Source organism: Calypte anna, chromosome 5, assembly GCF_003957555.1.
Source record: "Calypte anna isolate BGI_N300 chromosome 5, bCalAnn1_v1.p, whole genome shotgun sequence".
In the NCBI taxonomy this organism is placed as follows: Eukaryota; Metazoa; Chordata; class Aves; order Apodiformes; family Trochilidae; genus Calypte; species Calypte anna.
In genome coordinates this window covers 5,148,470-5,170,622 of record NC_044250.1, presented here as the reverse complement: position 1 = coordinate 5,170,622, position 22,153 = coordinate 5,148,470, and the positions used below count along the sequence as shown (strand labels likewise).

The following is a 22,153-nucleotide window of genomic DNA, read 5'->3' as shown; positions in this document are numbered from 1 at the left end:
GATGTTGACTAAGGTTTTAAGTATTTGGATATTTCCTTTCCTACAAGAATGTTTCCTAGAAGAAGTGGAAAAGGAAACATGCTTGTAAATGAAAAAAAAAAAAAAAGGCATGGGTGATAGGCTTTTTGTGACTGCAAAATGGGCTGTGAATACAGAACAGGTTTTTGTGCTTTTTATGTGTCAAAGGTCTCTAGGATGATGTCGGAGGCAGAAGAGCTGTATTTGAGAAGAGCTGTATTTCACAAAGAGGAAAATCTCCATCAGTGTGCCAAATGGTTTAAAATCTTCCATTTTGTTTTATCATTGACAACCTTGCCCATCTGGAAAGGAACAGGAGCTGAAGATGAAAAGAAAAATGTGTTGGGACATGGCAGTGAGGACTGGAGGATATGGGGTACAGCAGAGTCCTGGCTGGCATACCTAGGAGCGCCCTTGAGCTGGGCCCTTCCCACTGGGAGGTGGGTACTGGTAGTTGTGCAGACCATGTTGGAAACTACAGAATGTAGATTTTAAATACCAGTCTAACATACTGGAGCATTGATGTGCTGTTACCCCATAAATCCTAGCTAATATAGGCTGAGGTAGCCAAACCTTGCAGTAATAGATGTAGGTAGTATGTAGAAGGTAAGTAATTAACCAGCATATTACTTATACATTTAAAAAAAATAATCTCAAACACCATTGCCAGTTTAAACCATTTCCAAGTGTAGGCTCCTCTGTAAACATGATTTTTCCTTTGCCTGGTATTTCTTTGCCTGCTGTTCATGAGTTGTAGCTGTTGGGGCTGGCATGTCTGCATATTATATATAACCTTAGATTTTAGCTGCATTCATTAGATTCAAAGTGCAGGCAATTACTGTTCAAAGCAGGAGTTGTGAAGTGGTGCTTCTGAAAGAGAATTGTTTGATGCTTCTTATCAGGAAGATACAGTAAAAGAAAAACCCAACCTTTTTCTTTTAAATTGAATCAATCTAATTTGAATTTCCTTGCTGATCCTCCAGGCTTTCTGTCCTTTCATTATGTACAGAATACAGTTAAGAGATGGGCTGTTATTAATGTGAACTCAATGTCTCTGTCCTTTCAGTAGCTTTATATTCATCCTGAAGGAACTGGCTAAAGGGGAAAGTAGGTCTAAACCAAGGATGTAATTCAGCTCCTGCTCTCCACTGGGTCTCACTGCTGTGATGTGTTGATTTGGTTGAAAATTCCATTGCTTTCCATCCTGTGAGCATGTCCCTACCAGGAGTTCAACACCAAATGTCTTTTTTCAAGACACCACAGCGCCACTTAGATTGGTCTGACCTTGAGTTTCCCCAATTGCTCCTCTTTCCTCTCTGCTCCAGCTCCTCTGGGCACACCAGGAATTCTCCTGGTTAATGCAGATTTGACCTGGGCTGAATTTAAAACCCTGACCAATGCCATGCAGTTACTTTCACTTCTCTCCCTTTTTTCTTTTTGGTTAATTGGCAAAGAATTGTTGGTCTGGTATGCTAAGAAAAGCATCTGCTGCTTTGTGGTGTTGATCTTTGCCTGTGTGAAGCATTATCCACGTACCAGTGGTCCCAGGGTAGTGGAGGGATCATTGTAGCTCTTTGCCAGCATCAGGTTGAGCTGCATTTGCAGTAACCTGGTTTATTTAATGTAGTGTCTAAAATTATGAACAGCTCCATCTTTTCCCAGTACTGCTGAAGCTGGATCAGAGTTACTACGGGGGAATTTTACATGAGATTAAGACCTTTTACCTAATGGTTGTATACAAGTAGGTAGGAGGGCTTTATTCAAATACAGATAGCTCTGCCTAAATCATTTTGTAAGTGTTATAATTAAATAACTCGGTGGCAGAGGGCCCAGACCTTGGAAAAGACTGAATGGAGCCTACAGTATTACATGCTATTATCTATCAGCAAACAGGTTAAGCTTGCTCAGAGGGAGTATTTTATAGGATTTTAAAGGTGCCTTGTTGAAACATGATCTTTCCTTCAACAAACACTCCTCTTTCTCTCTCTCTCTCTCTCTCTGCCCCCCTTCCCTTTCCCCCTTCTCTTCTAAACTACACAAAAGATAGAGGTTAGGTGGAGAGCAAAAAAAGAAGTTAACTCTTGGCAAAGATACAGGGAGCACAGAGGAGTTTTCTGATTTTATTTTTTAAGCGACCAATCTCCACTGGGTTTGACTTTTCCCTTTCTGTAGCTAGGTATTTTCTGGTTTTCTAGCTTAAGATCTTTTTCACCATGTGGACTATTTTAGGTCATTAGCATGCCTTCAGATGCAGTACCCAAATGTGGTGGGAAGGTTCCTGTGCCCCCAGTTCAGTGCAGATCCCTGTGTTGATAGCTGAAGCTGCAGTGCAGGTTGGAAACGGGAGTTTCAGCAGACATGCCAGCACACCCCAGCTGGGGAGGGAGGAAGGTTTCTTTGCCTTAAGTGCACACGCCTTCTCTGGGTGGCTGCAGTGAAGAATTGTAGGTCTTGTAAGGGAAAAAAAAACAAAAACCCAAAAGCTGTTGTAGTGAAATGCCTCTCAGTCCAGAGAGTCTGGCGTTGTTTTTTTTTTTCCAATGTCCATCAGTTATTGTGGGTCCTTAGCTTGCATTCTCTGTCTATATCTTGGGCTAATTTATTTATCATTTTTGCCTGTGCTTTCTGTAGCCCGCTACAGGAAGTCTGTGTTTCCCATTTCGTGGTCCCTCTTTGTTGCTGCAGCTTTTCTTCTTGGGCAAGAATTATGGTCCCGTTCCTCCCTTTCCGTTGTCTCTGAGCTGCTGTCCTTGCTAGCTGGAATCCCACTCTGTCAGTCTAAGAAAAAGGTTTGGGATAAATCTAAGGGTCAGGCTATTTTATGATAGAGTCAGTGCTTTAAAAGGAGAGAGAAAATGATGTGTGCACTGCAGGAGGAGCTGTGCATGCTGTGCATTTTATCTGCTTCTCTTTTGCTTGATGCCACTGATGAAAGCTGTGGCTTAAGCCTCTGTCTAAGGATAATAAAGAATTATTAATTTTTTTTTAATGTAAGAGAATTCTTAAGTTACCATGTGAAAAGTGATGCTGAGTTTGACACAGCAAAGCTGGATGGAATTTAAGATGAAATTCCCTAATAAATATGAAGGGGACTCTGGAGAAGAGCAGCTGAATGACAGGGAGTTTGTAGGGCTGGAAGTAATCTGGAGTGCTGCATCCTGAGAGGAACATGGAATTACTGGGAGACTGGATGGGCTTTGCTTCCAGATGCCAGTAAAGTTGAATGTGGGTTGTTTCTAGTCATCCTGGATCTGGGGAAGTTTACCTTTTGGTAGTGGTAGAATAAAGAATTCTTAAAAAATAAAAAACCAACCAAAACTTTCCATCAGGCACTGGAATTCTTGCACAGAAGGAGCATAATAAAGTTTAAGTGCATTAAGTTGCCTGGTTCAGGTCTCTGAAATCTCTACTGCTGGTTGCTTTTAAAAGTAGTTAAAATCTCCTGCTTTATGCAAAGAGATGTGCTGTGTGTTTTGTGTGTGTCCAGCAAAGGTGCTTTTCCTCTCCCAAGTTAATCTCATTTGATGCCTATTTTCAACACAGGGAGGTTTTCATAGCTTTTAGTGTCCTTGCTGGTTAGAATATGTACTAATGTTTTTAAAGATGTGTTTGTGTGTTAGGTGAAAGCAGGGGACTTTGCTAGACTAAGCTGGCAATGGAGATTAAAGTAATTGTCAAAATAACCTGAAGGGATCTACTGATGCAGCCTAAAACCAGCAAATAGCAGCTGGAGTACCGTGGCCTGATTTTTCACATTTGACCTATAAAGATCAGTTTCTCCAGTACCTGCAGAGGTAATGGCAAGATAACATTTTCAGTATATTCCTTCAAGCTACTTACTATAGGTGCTTTTTCTTATTTTGCAGTACCTTCCTGAAAAGAGGACAAAACATAAGAGTTAAGTGTGTGAGCCTTCTGTATCATTAAAACTGCAGCCAGGGCAGCAGTGGTGCTGTAGGAGGGAGCAGGGTTGTATTTCTATTCTGGCATTCCACCTCTCCTACCTGAAATGGCGAAACTCCTTGTAACTCCAAGGCTGTGATTCATGCTATCCCCAAGATGCAGCCTCCTCTTGCTAAAGAGGTTGAGGTTACCACCTTCAGCTGCTCATCACTTGAGTTTCGATGCCAGCTCCGTGCCTGATCACGCCCTGACCTGCCTGGGTTCAAGTCGGTTTGGGAGTAAAGATTTATCCTGGCTGCTTAGTATTGATAAGCCCTGTTAATGGGTAACTGCTGGAAGGGGCAGGTCTGCCCCTGGCTTCTGTTTTTTTTCTGATAAATCTACTGTGTAAAACCATGAGATCCCTCTCCCCATCTTCTCTATTTTTCCTCTCCTCTTAAAGCTGCTGTGTCCATTCTGTGTTTCCCAGGGGAATGCAAGCATGGGGCTGAGTTTAGTTTCATTAGAGAGCTGTAGGTTCCTGGACTGACAGATCATACAGCAAGGTGATGAAAGAAGAGAAACTTAAGCCTCTGAGATGCAGAGTCTGAAGTCTGAACTTCAATCTTCCTGTAAAAATTAGGGCAAGTGGGTTTTTTTTATTATAGGTTTTGTTTTGGTTTTTTTGGTTGAGGTTGTTTTGGTTTGGGTTGGGTTTTTTTGGTGGTGATTGAAAGGTTTGTAAGTGTTGTGCTATTTTTAGGGGTCATACATCTGTGTATACTGACTCCATCCAGAGTGGGATCTGGGGTGTAGTTGTGCTGAATTGGGACATTAGACAGCTGCTTATGTTACCTTTCTGTTATGTGGTAGCATCATTCCTATGAACACTGCTAGAGGTCAGGAAAGTACTCTTAGATATTCCTTTTCTGCGCAGAGATGAGCTTATTTACCAAGTAGGAGTTAATTTCATATGTAATGAAGGCAAATACAGGTTATAGTTCCAGGTTTTTAGCAAGGAATCTTGATAAGCAGTCCCCTGAAGATTCACATGATAATACTAAAGACAGAATTGCAATGTGTCTCTGTGCTGCTTTTGTTCTAAATGCAGTTTTGCTTGAAAAGAAATTTCAGTAGAATTTATGGATATTGGGTGATGTTTCTCATATCTTCATACTTAGGTGCCCTGGTTTGTGATTACACCCAGCGAGTCTCCTTGCTGTATTAAAATTGTAAGTGTTAACACTTTGGAGTTACAGGCAAAAAAGCATTCTTTGCTACTGTCAGAGCCAACAAAAGGCTAAAAAATTACATAGAACTGGGATGCCAACCATGCCTTATGTCTACATGATAGCCATTGACTTTGTTTAGGATTTGCTTCCAGATGGATACCCGTTCCTTTCCACTTCTGTCCTAAGAAGCTGTCATGTTTTGCAACAGCATGGGTTGCAGTCCAATTTCTTGCAAAAGTGCTGTGTAGCCATTCATAGAGTGCTTTCTGAGATATGCACTGTTGACCTGCTTTTACTCTCACCATTTGATATGTCCTGTCTGATAACAGATTTTATATCACATGGGGCAGTCTTTTGAGAAAGAGTTATTCTGGTTTGTTTTAATATTTTTATTTTTAATTAGTATTATTTTTTTGCACAGGTTACAGTTTCCTGGGACTTCTGTAGAGTCTCCCCTCCCTTCTTCCCCTCCTGCCATTTTTCTAAGTGCTTTCCAGTTGATACTGGGGGGTTGTGTGTTGTCATCTGGAGAGGCCTAGCCTGGCTGTGTGAAATGCATGTATTCATGACAATTTGAAAAATGTATATGGGGGGACATGGAGAATGAAAGTTGCAGTCTCCTGTGGAGCAGACAGCTGACGATTCATGTATCTGATACTTTTATTTACTTTCCTGCACAAGAAGAAAAATGTCCCCCCCACAGCAACTGCAGCATCTCACGGTACCCAAGCTGCTGCTGACACACAAAGCACCTCTTGAAACATGTAGGGTGTTGAATTCAGAAATAAATCATCTCCAGCTCAGCTCCTTCTGGAGCTCAGTGAAGGAGCCTGTTGTGCTGCAATGGATTTTCTTGGGTCATCTCACAACTGGGTTTGTTTTTGTGCTGAACCTTATTTTTGATCTCCATTGCTCTTGAGTGATATTAATACACAATAAACAAGTGCTGTGGAATAACTCTCATGGTGTAACTCTGGGGTATGGGAAATGAAGATTGGCTTGCTGTTAATAAACTTTGGTTTAAAGAAACAGTTGCATCTAGGTTTAATATCAGAGTTCACATGGTGGCTTGGGGCTGGGGCTGCTCTGACAGGGGCAGCAGAGCAGTTGCCAGTTATTTGTTAATCTCAATGGAAAGTCACTGACATAGTCAGCTGTGTGTGGGAAAAACAGATTTAATTTATTTTTTTAATTTTTTTTTCTGTTGTCAGGATAAATAAGGAAATTTTTTAAAATGAGCTATATTAGACATTATGTCTGGCAACCAGAGGAGTAGTGTGGGGCACTCTCTGCAAAGTGTGGTTTAATTTGCTGCAATTATTTGGTAGGTTATATGGTACTGCATGATATCTGGTTTGTCACAGCATAAAGGAAGGACCAGATGTCCCAAGACACCATTTACTCAGCAGCAGCAGCACTAAACCCACTTCATGGTCCTTGCTCCCCTTAGGGCTCTGACTCTGAACCTCCTCAAGGGTCAGCACTCCTGCCATGTGTGGGAGCTGTGTAAGGCATTCTCAGTGTGAAACTTCTTAATTTCTCAAGGAAGCTGTTTTTTTCTTCAGGGATTTGTGTCCTTCTATTAAAGCAAGAAGAGTCTAAATTGACCTTTTTCTGTCTCATCAGAAGAAGTGACAATTCCAGTCGAGGCAGATGTTGGAAAAATTGTGGTGGCAATGGATGAGTGAAGAACATAACCCCAGCAGTAGGCAAGGGCTTGTCCTTTATTCTGAAGTTGAGCATTTTAGTTTGAAAACAAAATCTGTTACCCTGTGTGCAGTCACCAGCCCTTCAGATATTCACACAGTGGTACTTAATGATCTTCAGTAAGATGGAAGGGGTAGTTTTGTTTTGTTTGGCTTTTGCCCAAAATACACAGGGAAGGTGGCATATAGATTCTAGAGAACAATTGGTGGAAGGCTACAGGTAGAAGGAAGCTGAGAGGGCTCTAACAAGCCTCACTGAGTTGCCTGTTGACTATACATTACAAAAAAAAAATAAAAATCAGAACAAAAGCCCAAGCAGTAACCAAGTGAAAAGTAAGAACTTGGATTATGTCATGAATTGTTAGGCAATTATTAGCTTAATTTATCAAACTGAATTGTTTTTGTGCTACTTTACTCACATTGAGTAATAACTTGCTGTAGGACTGGATTATCTGTGATGGTTATGTAGGTGTGAACTGAGGTGATGGCACCAGGTTTGCCACTCAGAGCTCCTTTGTAAAGAAAAAAGCTGAGCAGGGCTGCATACCTATCATGTAAGCACTTGCTGCCAGCCTGTCTCTGCTCATGGACTGAGAATGAAATCTGCTTAAAACTATTACCTTGAGGACTTCTGTGGGTTTTGTAAAAAAAATAAAATAAAAAATGACTGTGGTAGAGCTAGGACATGTTTCTGCTATTCTTGTCAGTTGTTCCAGAAGCCATGTTTGCCAGAAGCTCTTTTATTAAGTCCCAATGCATGTATTCTTGTTTTTTTAAAAAAGACATTGTGGGATGGAAATTTGCATGGTGGGTGGTCACAATCTCTTTTATTTCTTAATTTATTTTTATTTTTTCCTGTGCTGTGGTTTTGGAGAGGTCTTAATAAACTGTGTTAAAATTGTATGCATGTGTATGTTGGTAAAAATTAGTAATAGGGATATTTTTCTGTACATATATATTTTCTGTACATATATACCTTGTAGCCTCACAGGAAATTTTGCTAAGATGTGTCAAAACTTTTATCAGCTTTCTATTAAATGGATTTCTTCTGTGACTGGATCCTCAAATTACTGTGCTTTTGAAGTTTAGCATGCAGAGTTCTAGAATTTCTAGAAGAGATACTACTGTGTTGATGCTAGAATATTTTTTATGTTGTCATAACATCTGATTAGGCTTTCTCCTCTGCCTCCTTTTCCTAGAGTGAAAAAATCCCTGCTATCTATTGATAAGTCTGTATTTCTTTTTCTCCAGAGATATCAGCATGAATAACATCACAAGGCTGCCAGAGGATGCATTCAAGAACTTTCCCTACTTGGAAGAGCTGTAAGTATTTCACTTTGCTTCAACATCAGATGGGTGCATGAATTGGAAGGTGGGTGTGGAAATGGCATCGAGTTGAGCTGTGAACAGAGAAAGCAATTACACTTTAAAAAAAAAAAAGAAAATCCTGTTCGTGTTTGGAAACCGGGAACAGTAAATGCTTACTTACAAGGGACTTTTTACAGTAATTATTTAACCATGGCTGGAGTGTGATCACAGACTAATTACAGTGTTATCCAAAGATAACACAGCAGGTGTGTAATTACCATTGTTTCCGAAGGGAGCCATAGTATATCTCTTGCTAAAGTTCCATAAAATATATGTTGTTCCATTTACTGAGCAGCTTGCTGCCATTGTCCCTGTAGGCTGCAGATGCAGTGCTCAACAAGCTCATCCTGACCTGCATCCCAGTTCAGGTTCTGTGGTATAGGGCTTCTTGTTTGTAGTTTCATTGACAGAAATTCTCACTTTCAGTTTCCAGCTCTCCTTGGCCTGCTCTCTTTTTTGGTTTTGTTTTTTTTTAAGGTTTTACTGAGGCAATGCTTGACGTTCTGGGTGCTCAACCATGCTTTCTGAGTGCTCAAGCCTTTTTTTGCTGTTTTTTTTGCTGAACTGAAGTCTTAGCTGAGATGCCTTTTGAGAATCTGAAGCACCCTTTTCACAACACAACACAGCCATGGAATAGACTGAGTTTCAGAGTCAATAATCAGGGACAAGGTTTTGACTTTCAATTACTACTTTAGTGCTGTTATGAACTTATTTAAGTACTATATATGTTGACAAGTGACTTCTGTGTGCTTTAGTTTCCTTATCTACATTTCCTGAGTCAAAGTAGCAATTCTCATATCAAATTGTCCTTACCTAGGTCTAGACTGGAGCTATGAATGCTGTGTGTGGAGAGAGATTTCAGTAAATGCACCATAGGCAAAGAACTCTCATAATCTCAAAGAGACCAACCTGTATGAAGCAGGGAATCCTTCTGATATTACAGATGAGGAAACTGAAGCAAAAAATGAAAGCCATTTGTAGAGGGCAGCCAGGATAAACTAAACCCCAAAGCAAAGCTACACATAAAGCCCACAACCTTTTGATTCTTGGTTACCTGCTCTAACCAGTACAACCACCACACCTCACATGAACAAGGAGATTGAGAAATCGTTAGGAGATTGGGTCACTTGCTCCTGAAGAAAGGTTTGCATTCCTGAAAGGTTCTCTATTGTTCTTGCATTCCAGTTTCACTGCTTGGTCTCAGAAGGTATTTTACCTCTCCTTACAGTTTTGGTCTTGCTTATGTTCTAATAATTTACCACCTACCATTACTAATACACTTAAGTTACTAAATTTCCCCTGTTTTTAAAGTGGTTTTGATTCAAGCCATTACAATTATAAAGCACAGTGAACTTATCAGTGTCAAGTGAATGATGTATGATAAGCTCATTTCATTCTTAGCAGGTTCTAGTTTGTTTCCTCTGATTTTAGGTATTACTTAAATTTGCAACATAGTCTTGTGAAGGAAAATAAGTTTACCAGGATTTCAGATGAAGCATTTAGGAAATGTTGTATGGCATGAGGAGTCAATTAAAAGACATAGATAATTAGAGGCCTGGGGAGGCTTACTGGGTTCAGAATACATACTAGCCACTTCTCTATATGCTTTATAATATGTACTGCTCTGTGTTTGTTGTTTTTGTAGTCTGTTTTTTTCCTAAAATCTCTATAGTCGTATTTCACATCAAAAGTTGAAAAAAATAGTTCTGTTTTCCCAACTTCAGGTGACTGCAGGAGACTTCATTTTTTCCATATAAGTAATTAAGCAACAAAACCTAACTGGTGGGTGTGCATATTGTGTAACTTCCATAAACCCTGGGGTGTGTCAGGAGGTAAAAGAGGAAAGGCAGAGCCTTCAGCCATCATCTATTGTCCTTATTGCCTAAGAACCATTTGCAAGGTGTACCTCAGTGTCCCCCTGAATTCCAGCATTTCAGTTTGTAAAAAAATAGGCTAGTCTTAAGTTCAGTATTATATGTGAACACCCCAAAAGCTTTGTATCATTCCTAGCAGGCTTACTTGATGTTAAAGCAACTTCTGGGGAGAAAAAACTTGCACATCTTTACTTGGCAAATGTTTGGAAATAATCATAATTCCATAGTACAGTAGAAAAAAACCCAGTACTTCCTTTTATGTTTGAGTTACCTCCTACAGCTGCAGTAGTAGGAGGATCTGCAGAAACATTAAAAAGAAAAACTCTTGCATTCAGCAGCTGCCACGGGTGCAGAAAGACAGGAAAATGACTGATGAGAGCAGAACTATGAGTAGGCAGTATTTATGTACAGTACTTCAGTTGAAAGCCATTAACTGGGACCTGTGAGTTGTTAATAATGCTTCATAGCAGCCAGCTTTGACTTTGAAGCCCATTTGCAGAGGTTCTGGCCATCCCCACCAACAGTGAAAGGAGGAAAATTTCTTCTTTTTGTGTTAAAGACCTGGTTATGGTCATCTTGCATGAGTCACCTCCAGGTTCCCTTGCTTCAGCTGATGTTCTTGGAAGTAGTAGACTAAAGTAGATTTCAACAAAAGCAGCTTAACTTATTAGAAATGACCAGCACCAGACATGATGCAGTTTTGCTTAATTCTGCCCAGTTTTCTTTGTGGGGCAGGGTACAGAAAATTTTCAGTCTTTATTTTTAATGGTTGTAAACTGAAAAAATCCAAACCATTCAACTTCCCACTGTACAACCACAATTTTCCCTCTGTGCTCTGAGATGATTTCAGACTTTCTTCCTGGCTTTCATTTGTAGTTGAACAGATCCAAATGCTGACTGCCAGACACCAGCCAAGCTGCTTTTTTCTGCGCAGAAACCTGGGTGTCAGTCTCCATGGCCAAGACAGAGCTAACTCAAAGTGGTGTTGAAATCATTGCTGGAAGTGACTTCTCCATCTAGAACTTTTCCCAGAATTACATGCCTCAAGCAAATGAAAATTCCACAACTTAATGGGAATACACAAATACTCACACAGTACCCAAAAGTACCACCAAAGACTCTGGTAGCTCTTAATCCAGGAGGCAGCCCAGACACCTTTCTCATTATACCATGCTTTAGCCCTGTTGTTTGTGAAATGCTCTGGGAGATTAGCCCCTGACAGAGTAGTTATTAATATTGCAAAACAGTTATCATGGAACTTAATTGAATCTAAATGGGAGGCAATTAGATGTATTATGGAGGCAACTGAGTCTTACCCAGTGTGTGTATGAAGAGGATGGGATTAAAAAAATGCAGTAGGAGTAATTTAAAATAGGGCTTGTAATTTCCTTAATGCAATGAATTATTTGGTAGTCTGGAACGACTTCAGAGGCTTGTTTTCCAAATCCTATAATGAACACTAGCAAATAAAAGTGAGTGAAGGAGTGTACCAGATTTGAATGAGCTGCCTGCTCACTAAAAATTACTTTCTATGTCACTGAAGGGGGAACAGCCTGGGTGCTTCAGTATGTGGCCTAATGCTACTTTTGGATGTGCTAAGTTACCAAAGACACCCGGGTGAGCCTGGCAGGTTTGACACAGATGGGAGACTGATGGCTGAAAATTGGGGGCAGGTAGAAGAGGACATCTGAAGTGGCCATGTTTAGGGAACAGACTCAATTGCAAAGTACCAATTTTGCAGGTATAATCTGAAGTTTTGTACCTTTTGATTAGTGTCCTACTGAGCACTATTCATAGGTGCAAGGAAAGAAAGGCAGAATCTGTCCATTGGATTGTGTGCTCCTTATGTCCCTCTTTGCAGCCTCCTCCCAAGTGTCACTGAATAGCACACTTATCATATGTCTGGAGGATTCTTGCACTATTTATAAATGTTATAAAAATTCTCCATCTCTGTGTAACTGATACCCATCTGGAAGTAATTTGCAAATGATTGAAACGGCAATGGTCAGAGTCAGCAAGGAACAGACCACCAAGGGTTTTGCCACAGCAGTTAATGAAGTGTATTCTCCAGAAAATCTTAATGTAAATATGCTGCAATGCTGAACTTGATGTGGAAAATATCTAAACTAAAAATCCTTGAAGAACTTGGCCACAGTTTTCTAACCACACCTTGAAGTATTTATAGAACGCTGGAAGAGGGAAATTATAGTTAGATAATGCAGTGTTTTTAGAAAGCAGAAAACATTTTCCCAGTGTGAATTTTTAACAAGAAGAGCCAAGCTGTGTTATGTTTTTTAAGTCTTCTAAATGGTTGCAGTTCCTTCTAATATTTTCAAATTATCTAAAGTAGTCTGAAGGATTTAACTGTATGCTTTCATTTCGTTATGTTTATCATCTGCTGGATTAATTAAAAATAGACTCTCTCATTAAGGAAGACAAATAAAGATTATTTTTATTCTTGCCATTTTCCAGTCTAGCTTCAGACGCTTGAGTAAAACAAAAGTCCTCTTCAACTGAAGGACCTTTTAAGCTTGTTTTGATTTCCACTCTTAGCCCTTTAAAATGTGTCATCTTATTTGTCCTGCACTGGTGGGCAAGGTTAGGTAACAAGGTTTGGGGAGTCTGGCTGCTGGGCAAATGTGAGAGCCAGGAAAGGAGGCAGAAGAAAGCAAAACTGTCCTGCTGTGTGTTGGTGGGTATCTGTGACACAATGGGTTCCCTGAAGAGAGCACTGGTCACTTCCCAACCAGTCCAGCCTCAGGCTCTGACCTTCTCCAAACACGGGTTAGGGAGGATGCTTTCTGACTGCAAGGAAATGATCACTCCTGGAGGCACAGAGAGGCAGCAGTGCTCAGTTACCTTCCAGATGTATGCTGAGTCCTACGTCTGTTGTGCTTCTGGTTTGTTCATATTTGACATGAAACAGTCCTCTCTTCCATGACCACTACCCTCAGATTATTTTTTTTAATTTTTTTTTAATTGTTTTTATCAGTCAAGGACAAACCTAATTAAGATTTTTACTTAGCAAGTGGTGAAAATGATTAGAGAAATAAAGTAATAAACGGAGAATTGACAGCAATAGGAGTTTGGGTTTCTTTCTGAAGGGAAATGCTGGTCTGCTTTTTGAGAGATGAATAAACAGTGAGCAAGAGACAAGCATGTGTGCAACTGATTTTTCTGGAAAAGAAATAGTACAGCTGAGAATTTCCTTGACTATTTAATTATATCCATGCTGATTACAGCACTAAGAGATCCTGCTTATACCATCTCAAGCCCCTCTCCTCCCCTAAGCCAGTCTCTGAACATGGCTTTTAATTGACATAGTATATTTTAAGAACATAAGGATTAATTAAAATGCATGCAGGCAGTGAAAATGGGGTGGTTTTGCCATAAGTTTAATCAGGAAGTATCTGCAAAGGGAAATGTCTTGAGTTATTTTTCCTCTTGACTGCAGCTGAAGATGACCACCTGGCTGAAATGTCACAGCTGCTTGCTTTTGTAGTATCTGTTTCAGTGTGTAATTTAGATGGTTCCCTTCCTTCCAATTTCTGCATCAGCACCACATTGTATTATCCTTGGGGAGGATGGGGGAGTGTCCTATTTTATTACTTTGGTTTATTGAATAAAGCATGTCCTGGAGTTCTGCCAAGGCCACCAAGGCTGAGCTGTTAGTTTGGGATGCCAGGATCTTACCTCACCTGGCTGTGGAGCATTTGGTGGAAGGGAAGTTTCTGCTTTCCAGTGCTACATCTTTAAGATACCACATGCAAGGTAGTGTGTGCCAGTGTGGCTGAGATGGTACAAATCCTCTCTCGTTGTAGTAGTCACAGGATTTGTAGTGGGAGGCTGGGAGGTTTGCTTGAATAGAAACGTTAAGGAAGAGTTCTGTAATGGGAAAAAATTGTCCTGATGGCCTTTTGTTAGCCAACATCTGTGGTAAACATACTTCCTGTAAAGAATGGCTTGGTAAGGTTGGAGATGTTACCCTTCCATATCTGTCCATTCAGCCCCACCAGCAGAGACTGAGGAATAATCCAAGAGCTCCCTTCAGCTGCTTTGCTGTAAAGGCAGCCAGGCCAGACATCCACTGCTGGTACTGCAGAAATAGCTGACATTGGGTTGGAAGCTGATGAGTGCTCTGCATCCATCTGCCAGCTCCAAATATTTGAACAGCTGGAGGAGGTAATTTCCTCAGTTACTCCAGCTTGAATTCCAAGAGGTGAAGTTCTAATGCAGAAAATGCAAGGTGTAGATTTCACATGTGGCAGCAAGTTAAGAGCCTCAGCTTCAGTTTGGCCAGGTAGCACACAGCAGAAACGTTTGCTGCCTTACTTGCACCACAGCTTTAGAAAGTGCTTTGGCATGTTGGAACTTGCACCTTCAAATTCTAGTCAAGACAAACCTTTAGGCAAAGACTCCCAAGTAGAATTAACCACAGTCAGCTAAGATATTTTTAAACATCACCTACTTGGTCTGCACTAGATGCTAAATGATGCTTAAAAACATGTTGGCCAACTTGTGTTTAATTAATGTTTTCTTATCTATGTGAGTCCTAAATCAGTTAGATTCTGGATTAGTTTCAGTCCTGCTGATATAAGAGTGATATTTCTGTAGCCTAGAAGGTTCTCACTGTGCTTAACAGTTGCATATTTTTTCTGTTTGTGGAGACAGATGCTTGTAGGTTAAGTAAATTCCTCTTTTTTTTTTTTTTTTTTAGCAGATGATGAAGTTTCTTTCCAGTTTGTTTCTAGCTGTTAATTTCAAAAGTTGGCATGCTGTGCATAAGGATTCTGAGACTGATTCTGCTGCAAATACATTTAGAGGAAAACACAACTTTTTTGCTTATCTGTCTTCAGGTTTCTGTGTTCAGCATTATTTTCACATGTGCCTGCACACTGAGGCTGGCTTGGCAATATGGCCTGGGGGCTGAACTTCACAGTGTTACACTTCAAGACCTGTCTTACAAGCTTGAATTTATTATTCTGCATGAGAGCTGCCAGGTTGGGGCTGTTTGAACATATAAGCCAGATAAGAAACTTCTGGAGGCCGAGTAGTGTTCTCAGAAGCTCTCAGACTGTCTTTTCAGGTAGAATCCCCAAAACAGTGCTTGTATCATGCAGTCCTCTTCCTCTCTTTGGTTTCAGGAATTGGAGCATGAGACAACAGACAGAAGTATGCAAGGTAGTAGGCAGCCAGTTCTAGCCTTGAGAAGAAGCCTTAGATAATCAGACAGAAGAAGAGTAGAAAAAACCAAATTCTATATGTGGGAGGTAAATGCAGTATCCTCATATGCTAAATAAGTAATTGGTTGGTCTTAGTTCACTCTGTCCTCATGGTGGCTCAGTATGATGCTGTGTGTTACCAGAAGAAAACAAGGTGAGGAATGAAATCATTCCTTTACCTCCTTTCCTCCCCTCATCTTGGGTGGTTGTATTTTAGTATATTCTTTGTGAGCACTGAGGTACTCTTGTCTAATTAGCATTGGCAGATTTTTCCTGGCACAGAAGAACCTGTACTTGGATAAGGTTCTTTTCCTGCCCTTCCTATAGGAAAGTAAATTCTAGATGATTCTAATAAAATATTCAGGGTTGGGTTTTTTTTTTCATGTGGGGGAAAGTTAACAGTTGACCTGAATCTGAAGCAATCATGTCAAAAATTAATCCAGTTTCTCTTAAGTCACTCACTGTGGAGGTTTCCAGAAATCGTGGGTCTTATATGTACCCAGTATGTACCTGAAGTGGTTAGAAAAGTGGTAACAGAGGTGTAATTGCCTAATATATGTGGATTTAATCCACTTCTATATTTTGCAGTGTCACTTACTAGATGCATTGTCATTAAGAAGATCCCATTGGAAAGTCAATAAACACCAGGGCAGGAGACAGGCTGTATGGATGGATCAGAGCAGCTTTGAGGATTTACTACCTCAACCATTATTTTTTCACCCTTTCGTGTCTAACCATCAATACATCTCATGATCTTGGGAACCTTCTGAGCATCCAGATAACAGATACACTACCTGCTAAAAGCAAAAATGTGTAGTGGATCAAAACTGGGCTTGGTTCCATTTGTCTCTCTGTCTCTGCTTTACAGACTACGTTTTTCACAGCTAGAAAGAGGCACTTTGATGCTGGAAGAGCATCTGTAACAATTGCTTTTTGTACAGTGAGAAATCAGAGGGAAACAGAAGTCCAGAGTGGCAGAACCTGGATATGCAGGTTCATGGATACGCAGACTCACCTGAGTGCCTTGAGATAGCTATCAAGAATAGCTGATAGCTGGCTTAGAGCAGAGCAAAGGAAAGTTTTCATGACACAGTGCAAGATGTGTAAAACCAATTCAGGAGAAGGCATATTTTATATTATAAAATGTGTTCTGCTTTGGAGGCAAGAGGAACCAAAGCTGCTTACTCCCAACAACTTGTCATTACTGCTGTAGACTAGGTGTTACCAGTTTTCAAGACAACACTATGTTATTGCTTATTTTAAAAACATGCCTGTGTTAGAAAATACATGGCAAACTTCTGGGTTTTGCTGGAGAATACCATTTGGGACTACAAAGATGGCTTGCTTCAACAGCTCATGTTGTAGAGCTCTACTGTGGCTCTCCTTCAAGGAGGTCTTGCCCCAGTACAGAAACTGCTTGCATGCTGAATGATAAAACCTACTTTTCATGGATGGGAATGCTTGCTTTCTTTAAAATCAGTCATTAACAAGAAAAAATAGAATTATAAGTATTCTTTGATACTTCACAGAAAGCAATATCAAATAGCCTTATATTGTCCTGCAGTGGGTGCTGGGGAATCGTGCTGACAGTTTCACAGTAGAACTTACAGACAGTTCTTAAATATGTGTTTTAATCAGTCAGTTTAGTTTACTTAGATATTTAGATTTTTATCCACCAATGTGTTTTGGAAACAAGCTATTATCTTGAAGTTCAGCATAACTTTGAGAAAGCTGTTAATGGTAGAAAGGAAAAGCTCAAGATGAGAAGTCCCTAGTTAGCCAGATGGAGTTGGTGCAGCTTACATGGGATTTTATAAATAACAGTTGAGATTGTATAATACTGAAACTACAGCAAGAAAAGGAGAAGGGGATAAAATACGATTTCCCATTAGCAGCAGCAGAATAAAGGGTCTGTTTGAGTTATGTTAACCTGGCATGGAAGAACTGGGTGTAATGTACAGATTATTGATTGGCTTCACCGCAGTGCAGCTGACCTAAGTCCCTTGGGGCTCTTTGTTAATGACAGATAAGCAAAGCAAAGTTTGTGCTGGGATTGTGGCTTCAATTTCTCAGCCCATCCCTTTGGGTAGGAGCTGCTTGGGAGCAGGGGGAAGCAGCAAGCCCCTGGTGTCTCTCTGCAAATTGCCTCTGCAAATGGCTTTACTTCTTGTGTAAGCTTCACAGTTGACGAATAAATTGTAATCTGTAACTATAAATGGAGTTTCAAACCCATTCTTTGCACTCAAAGTCAAAGGAAGAATGTGTACCCAGCTCTCTCAGTGTTGAGCTGCTTTCAGGTAGCTTCACACAGTGTGGAATTGCCCCACCATGGGCTGTCCCAAGCCTTGTTGCAGGAAGATGGAGCTTCCTTCCTTCTGTTGTGCTGGGGCTTGGTAAAGCTGTGATTTTTCTGAGGTCATTTTAACACGTGTGTGAGAGACAGGAAGAGAGAAGACAGAGGTGCTTTTTAAATATTTCATTGTTTTAAATGTTATATTAAAAAATTTGAACGTGGCTATTTTTGAGATGTGCTGAAAGGAGGTAACATGGAAAACCTGACTGGGATGTTTTCAGTGACATCTGAATTTCTATTCTGTCCATGCACTGTATTACGTGCTATTAATTTTTTGTTCCTCTGCTTTGAAACAAACCTGGTTATGTCAAGTGAAATCCACCCATCTTCCCAGCTGCTGGGTGCTGCAGCAGAGGGAAGCATGTTGAGAGGAGCAGGTGATGCATTGTCTTTGCCTGCTGGAAGAAAAGAGCTGCAGTTGAAACCTCCTAAGAGCAGCCACCTCCCCAAGGCTACGACGTGCATGATAAATGTGTATTTGGCAAACTGATTAGTAAAGCCTTTGCACACTTGGCTAGTTGTATCCTGTTTCCTGGAGGATTGCCAGGTGGAGGAGAAACGGAAATGTAATGGATTGCAGGTTGTTTTTTTTGGTTTTGTTGGGTTTTTTTTTTTCTTCTGTTGGTAGGTTGCAGAAAGGCTGAATAAACAGGAGTTGCCTTGAGGTAGGAGAAGTTCTGTGCTATTTGAAGTCACGCAAGCCTTGCTCTGGCTCAGCTGCATAATTTTTTTTCCAATGCTATGTAGGTTATGTCAGTGACACTCAGATTGGGGGAGGTTGTTCAACTGGATGTAGTTTAGCTTTTTGAAAACAAATCATAATCCCCAGCCTCTTCAGAGGGAGGGAGAAGTGAACAGCAGATGCCTGATGAGCTGCACACCAGCCCCTTCCATGGGGAACCTGGGCAGAGCTGCCTGGCACCATTTCCAGACCTGCTGCCATTTACTGGGGCTGCTGCTGCTTGAAGTATGTGGTAGGTAATCAACACCAACTTGGAGTGTTGAGCCCAGAATAATTTGGTGCCATAGCTTCAATCAGATTTTGCTTGATTTAAGGATTTCTATTGTGATGTTTTAAAATAAACATGTGTTTTGCAGATCAGTGGCTCTCTGGTGTCGAGACCCAGCGTGCTTCATCAATACTTCTTTCTGTTTGCATTGAATTTCCTAAGAAACTTTTCAAAAGAAAGACATGAAATATTGCAAACCTCCCTCCATGTTCACCCAGAAAAAGTTTATACAGTTGATCTGGGCAACGACAATATGAATTTAAGGGAGGGATTGGTTGCCATCTGGAATTTTTCATTCATGGTAGTAATTCGAAGTATTTGAAAAATCATGCCATGGCTGCAAAATCCTGAGGCTATTTGCAGGCAGGAGATTTCAAGAATGAGTAAACATTGATTCTTTTTATTTTAGTTCTGTTTTCAGAGCTGTTTGGTTCTTCACAGGCCTTACAGACAAACTTTTCTCAGCAGTCAGGAGATGCCCCCCCCCTTTTTTTTTTGTTAAGGCAGAAGCAGCTGAATTGAAGCCTGGCTGTAATGATGTCAGAGCCATAGGTGATTGAGGTGTGAGAGAACACAAGAAGTAAACACCAAGTTGTATTATAACAAACAAATAGTAAGAAACAGGGTTCTAAAATCAAGTAGTATCTGCTGGTGCTGTCACCTCCCTGTTCATGTGAAGCTGTCCTCTTCTCCCTTGGCTTATAAATAAAACCGTCTGCTTTTGACAAATGGATTTGATAAACATAACTAGCATCTTCTCTGTCAGCAGTTATTTGTTGCAGGCTGATTTATGTAGGCATCAAATGCTTTGGGTAATCTCTTCTATGCAGTTGGAGACTAAGATAAAAACGTAATAATGTTGCTATGTTCTGGCGAGCTGATGCCTTAAATGATGATTTTGTTATTTCCTTCATTTGCCTCTTTGAAATAATATTTTCCACTTAGTGTAGCTGTTTTGCTTCACAGAGTGCTGTAACAGCAGAGGTGGGTTTTGATGTTCTGTAACCTTTGTTTAAAGCACTTTGACTGTTTTTTAGTTACTAACACTCACTGCATTGTACACACTATTTCCACTGGATGATTTCATTGTACAACCTTTGCTTAGCTTGGGTTTTAAGCCAAGTCTGAAAGAAAATACTTTGGCTAAAATGATGGCATCTTTTGGCAGTTATTGATTTACCAGGTGCTCTGCATTATTGTCTTTTACCCTTAATAAAATACCTTGTGACACAACTATTAGAAGCTCAGCAAAGGTTAGACCACCCAGAGGCTGCTGGTCGGGATAGAGGTAAAAAGGTTGAAGAAGGAGGGGAGGAAGGGGGGAATGAGGTATTTGGAAGCAGCTGTTTTGGCTGCTGTTTTCTGCTTTTTCTGCTTTGTGTTCTGCAGCATCTCCTGTATTTATTACTTTTAATATCATGGTGGTTTCCACAATTTACTTTGCTTAGTGTCTTGTCTAGCGGTTCAAGTTTGAAACTGGCAGCATCTTGAGAGGCAGTGAGTGTGACCAAGGATCCTGTTCCTTTTCTGCCTACTCCAAAATAGTTTTCTTTTGTGAGAAGTCAGTATGAGTTGCTGGCCAAAAAGATTGCCAAGGTTATGTCTTGGTAATGTCAGCAGGCAATTGTCAGCACTGTGCTCATACCTCCTGCTTGTGACTATGGTCTTCACTGGGGATTCTCACAGAGACTTTTCCTATCATTTAGCTGTTTTTACTTAACTGCACAGTTTGTTTAGAAACTGCCGTGTAGATTAAAAACACATGGGTAGCAGAGCATGTGTTTTAGCACAGTAAATCTGAAAGCTGGAGGACCATGTTAATAGTTGGTAAATGCGTTTCTGAAACCATAAGAAGGTTCTTTATCTTTCTGGGGTGTGTTTTTTCTAGCATGTTTGCAAAAAGTGTATCCCTGAAGCTGAGTAAAGCATTTGTGTTAAATATGCAATGAATAAAATAACTCTAGCAAACCTGGAAGATCAGGAATATGGCATAATTGAATGCAAAATGTAGAATTGCTTGCATGTATTGGTAATTTTCCTTGTTAGATGGCTGTGGATGTACTGTATTCTGTGACTGAAATTATTATTGCAATTTTTTTCCAGGCGACTGGCTGGCAATGACCTTTCTTTTATCCATCCAAAGGCTTGTCTGGGGTTGAAAGAACTCAAAGTTCTGTAAGTAATTGGGGTTTTAGAGCTTTATAGCTTGTGTCCTGTCCCCCCCCAGTATAGCTCTCCTACCTTTTTTTTTTTTTTTTTTTTTTTACAAAGCCTGCTGTAAGTGGTGATGAGCAGTAATGACTGACAGTTGACTAAACTGTTGTTACTGTGTTTAATTAGAACTGTTGTTTCTGAAGTGTATATTGTAGGAGAGGAATTCTGAGGAGGAAAAAATCCTAAAAAGGGCATGTAAAGTTCTATCAGGTGCCCTAATATTATCAGATAGAAATAGTGCTTACACAGACTTAAACCACTGACTTTTAATAACCTCCTACTGGTGCTAGAAATAATTTCTATAGTTTAATGCTTCTTTACATGAAAATGATGTGCTACTAAAAAAAAGATTTTAATGAAAAAAAAAAGTTAGAGTTGTATACCCTGCTTCCCATATCCTTTTTCCTTTTGAGAAAGGAATGTTAATTTCAACTATTTTTCCATAGCTAAGGATACAAAGAACTTTCTGTTGTTTGAGGTTTTAAAAAACTGGATCCAAAAAATGTAGCATTTATGCTGATGTAAGTATTCCCAGTTGCTGGTAGAGTAACAGATAGTTAAAGAGATATTTTTTTTTTTAAAGTGCTAAAAAGGACTTTGTCAAGAAAGAAGCATAAACAGAAAAACCTAAGCAGGGTACAGAGGAGGAAACTGCTCATCTGCAATACTACTTAATTTGATGTTTTGTAAATTGAATGCAAAGTGTAAAGACTCCTTAAGGTATCTCCATCAATGACACTCAGCACTGGAGATACTTGAAATTCGACTAGTTCTTGAAAAATTAGGGACTTGGATATTAATTAACAGTAGCTTGTTCACTTGCATTTTATTTCACCCCCGCATACACCAAAATCTATTAAAAATTTAAACTATGTGATATCTCAGCTCTTTACTCTCTCTTTATAAAATAACTCATGGTGCAATAATATGTTGTCCCGTAAGAAGTTATTAAAAAAACAAAAACAACAAAAAACACCCCCAAACCCAAAAACAATAACAAACCAGTATTAACTTAATTCAGCTTGGCTCTAGTTTCATTCTGTCTTTTTTAATGTTGTGCCCAGAGGTGCTTTGTTGTGAGCATACTTTGTAAATGAGGTTGTTCATGTGTTGTGTATTGATGCGGCTTTAGGAAAAGTCAGAGGTTTGTATATTTTGTAGCATGTATAGGGTGATTGCACACAAAAGTAATGAAATATCATTCATTCTAGCAAATTTGAACTCGTGTTAAGTTGCTCAACCTCTTCAGTGAGTTCCCAGGGGAATTTCAGCAT

General features: G+C 40.0%; 1 protein-coding gene across 2 annotated transcripts in view; it reads left to right on the top strand.

Moving 5' to 3' along the window:
* LGR4 (leucine rich repeat containing G protein-coupled receptor 4) overlaps positions 1 to 22,153 on the top strand; it is a 71,830-nt gene that overhangs the window by 24,049 nt on the left and 25,628 nt on the right. For both annotated transcript variants that reach the window (XM_030451317.1, XM_030451318.1), the window contains exons 2-3: positions 8,090 to 8,161; positions 20,769 to 20,840. In XM_030451317.1, the coding sequence (XP_030307177.1) occupies positions 8,090 to 8,161; positions 20,769 to 20,840 (144 nt within the window). The remainder of the gene's footprint in view (positions 1 to 8,089; positions 8,162 to 20,768; positions 20,841 to 22,153) is intronic.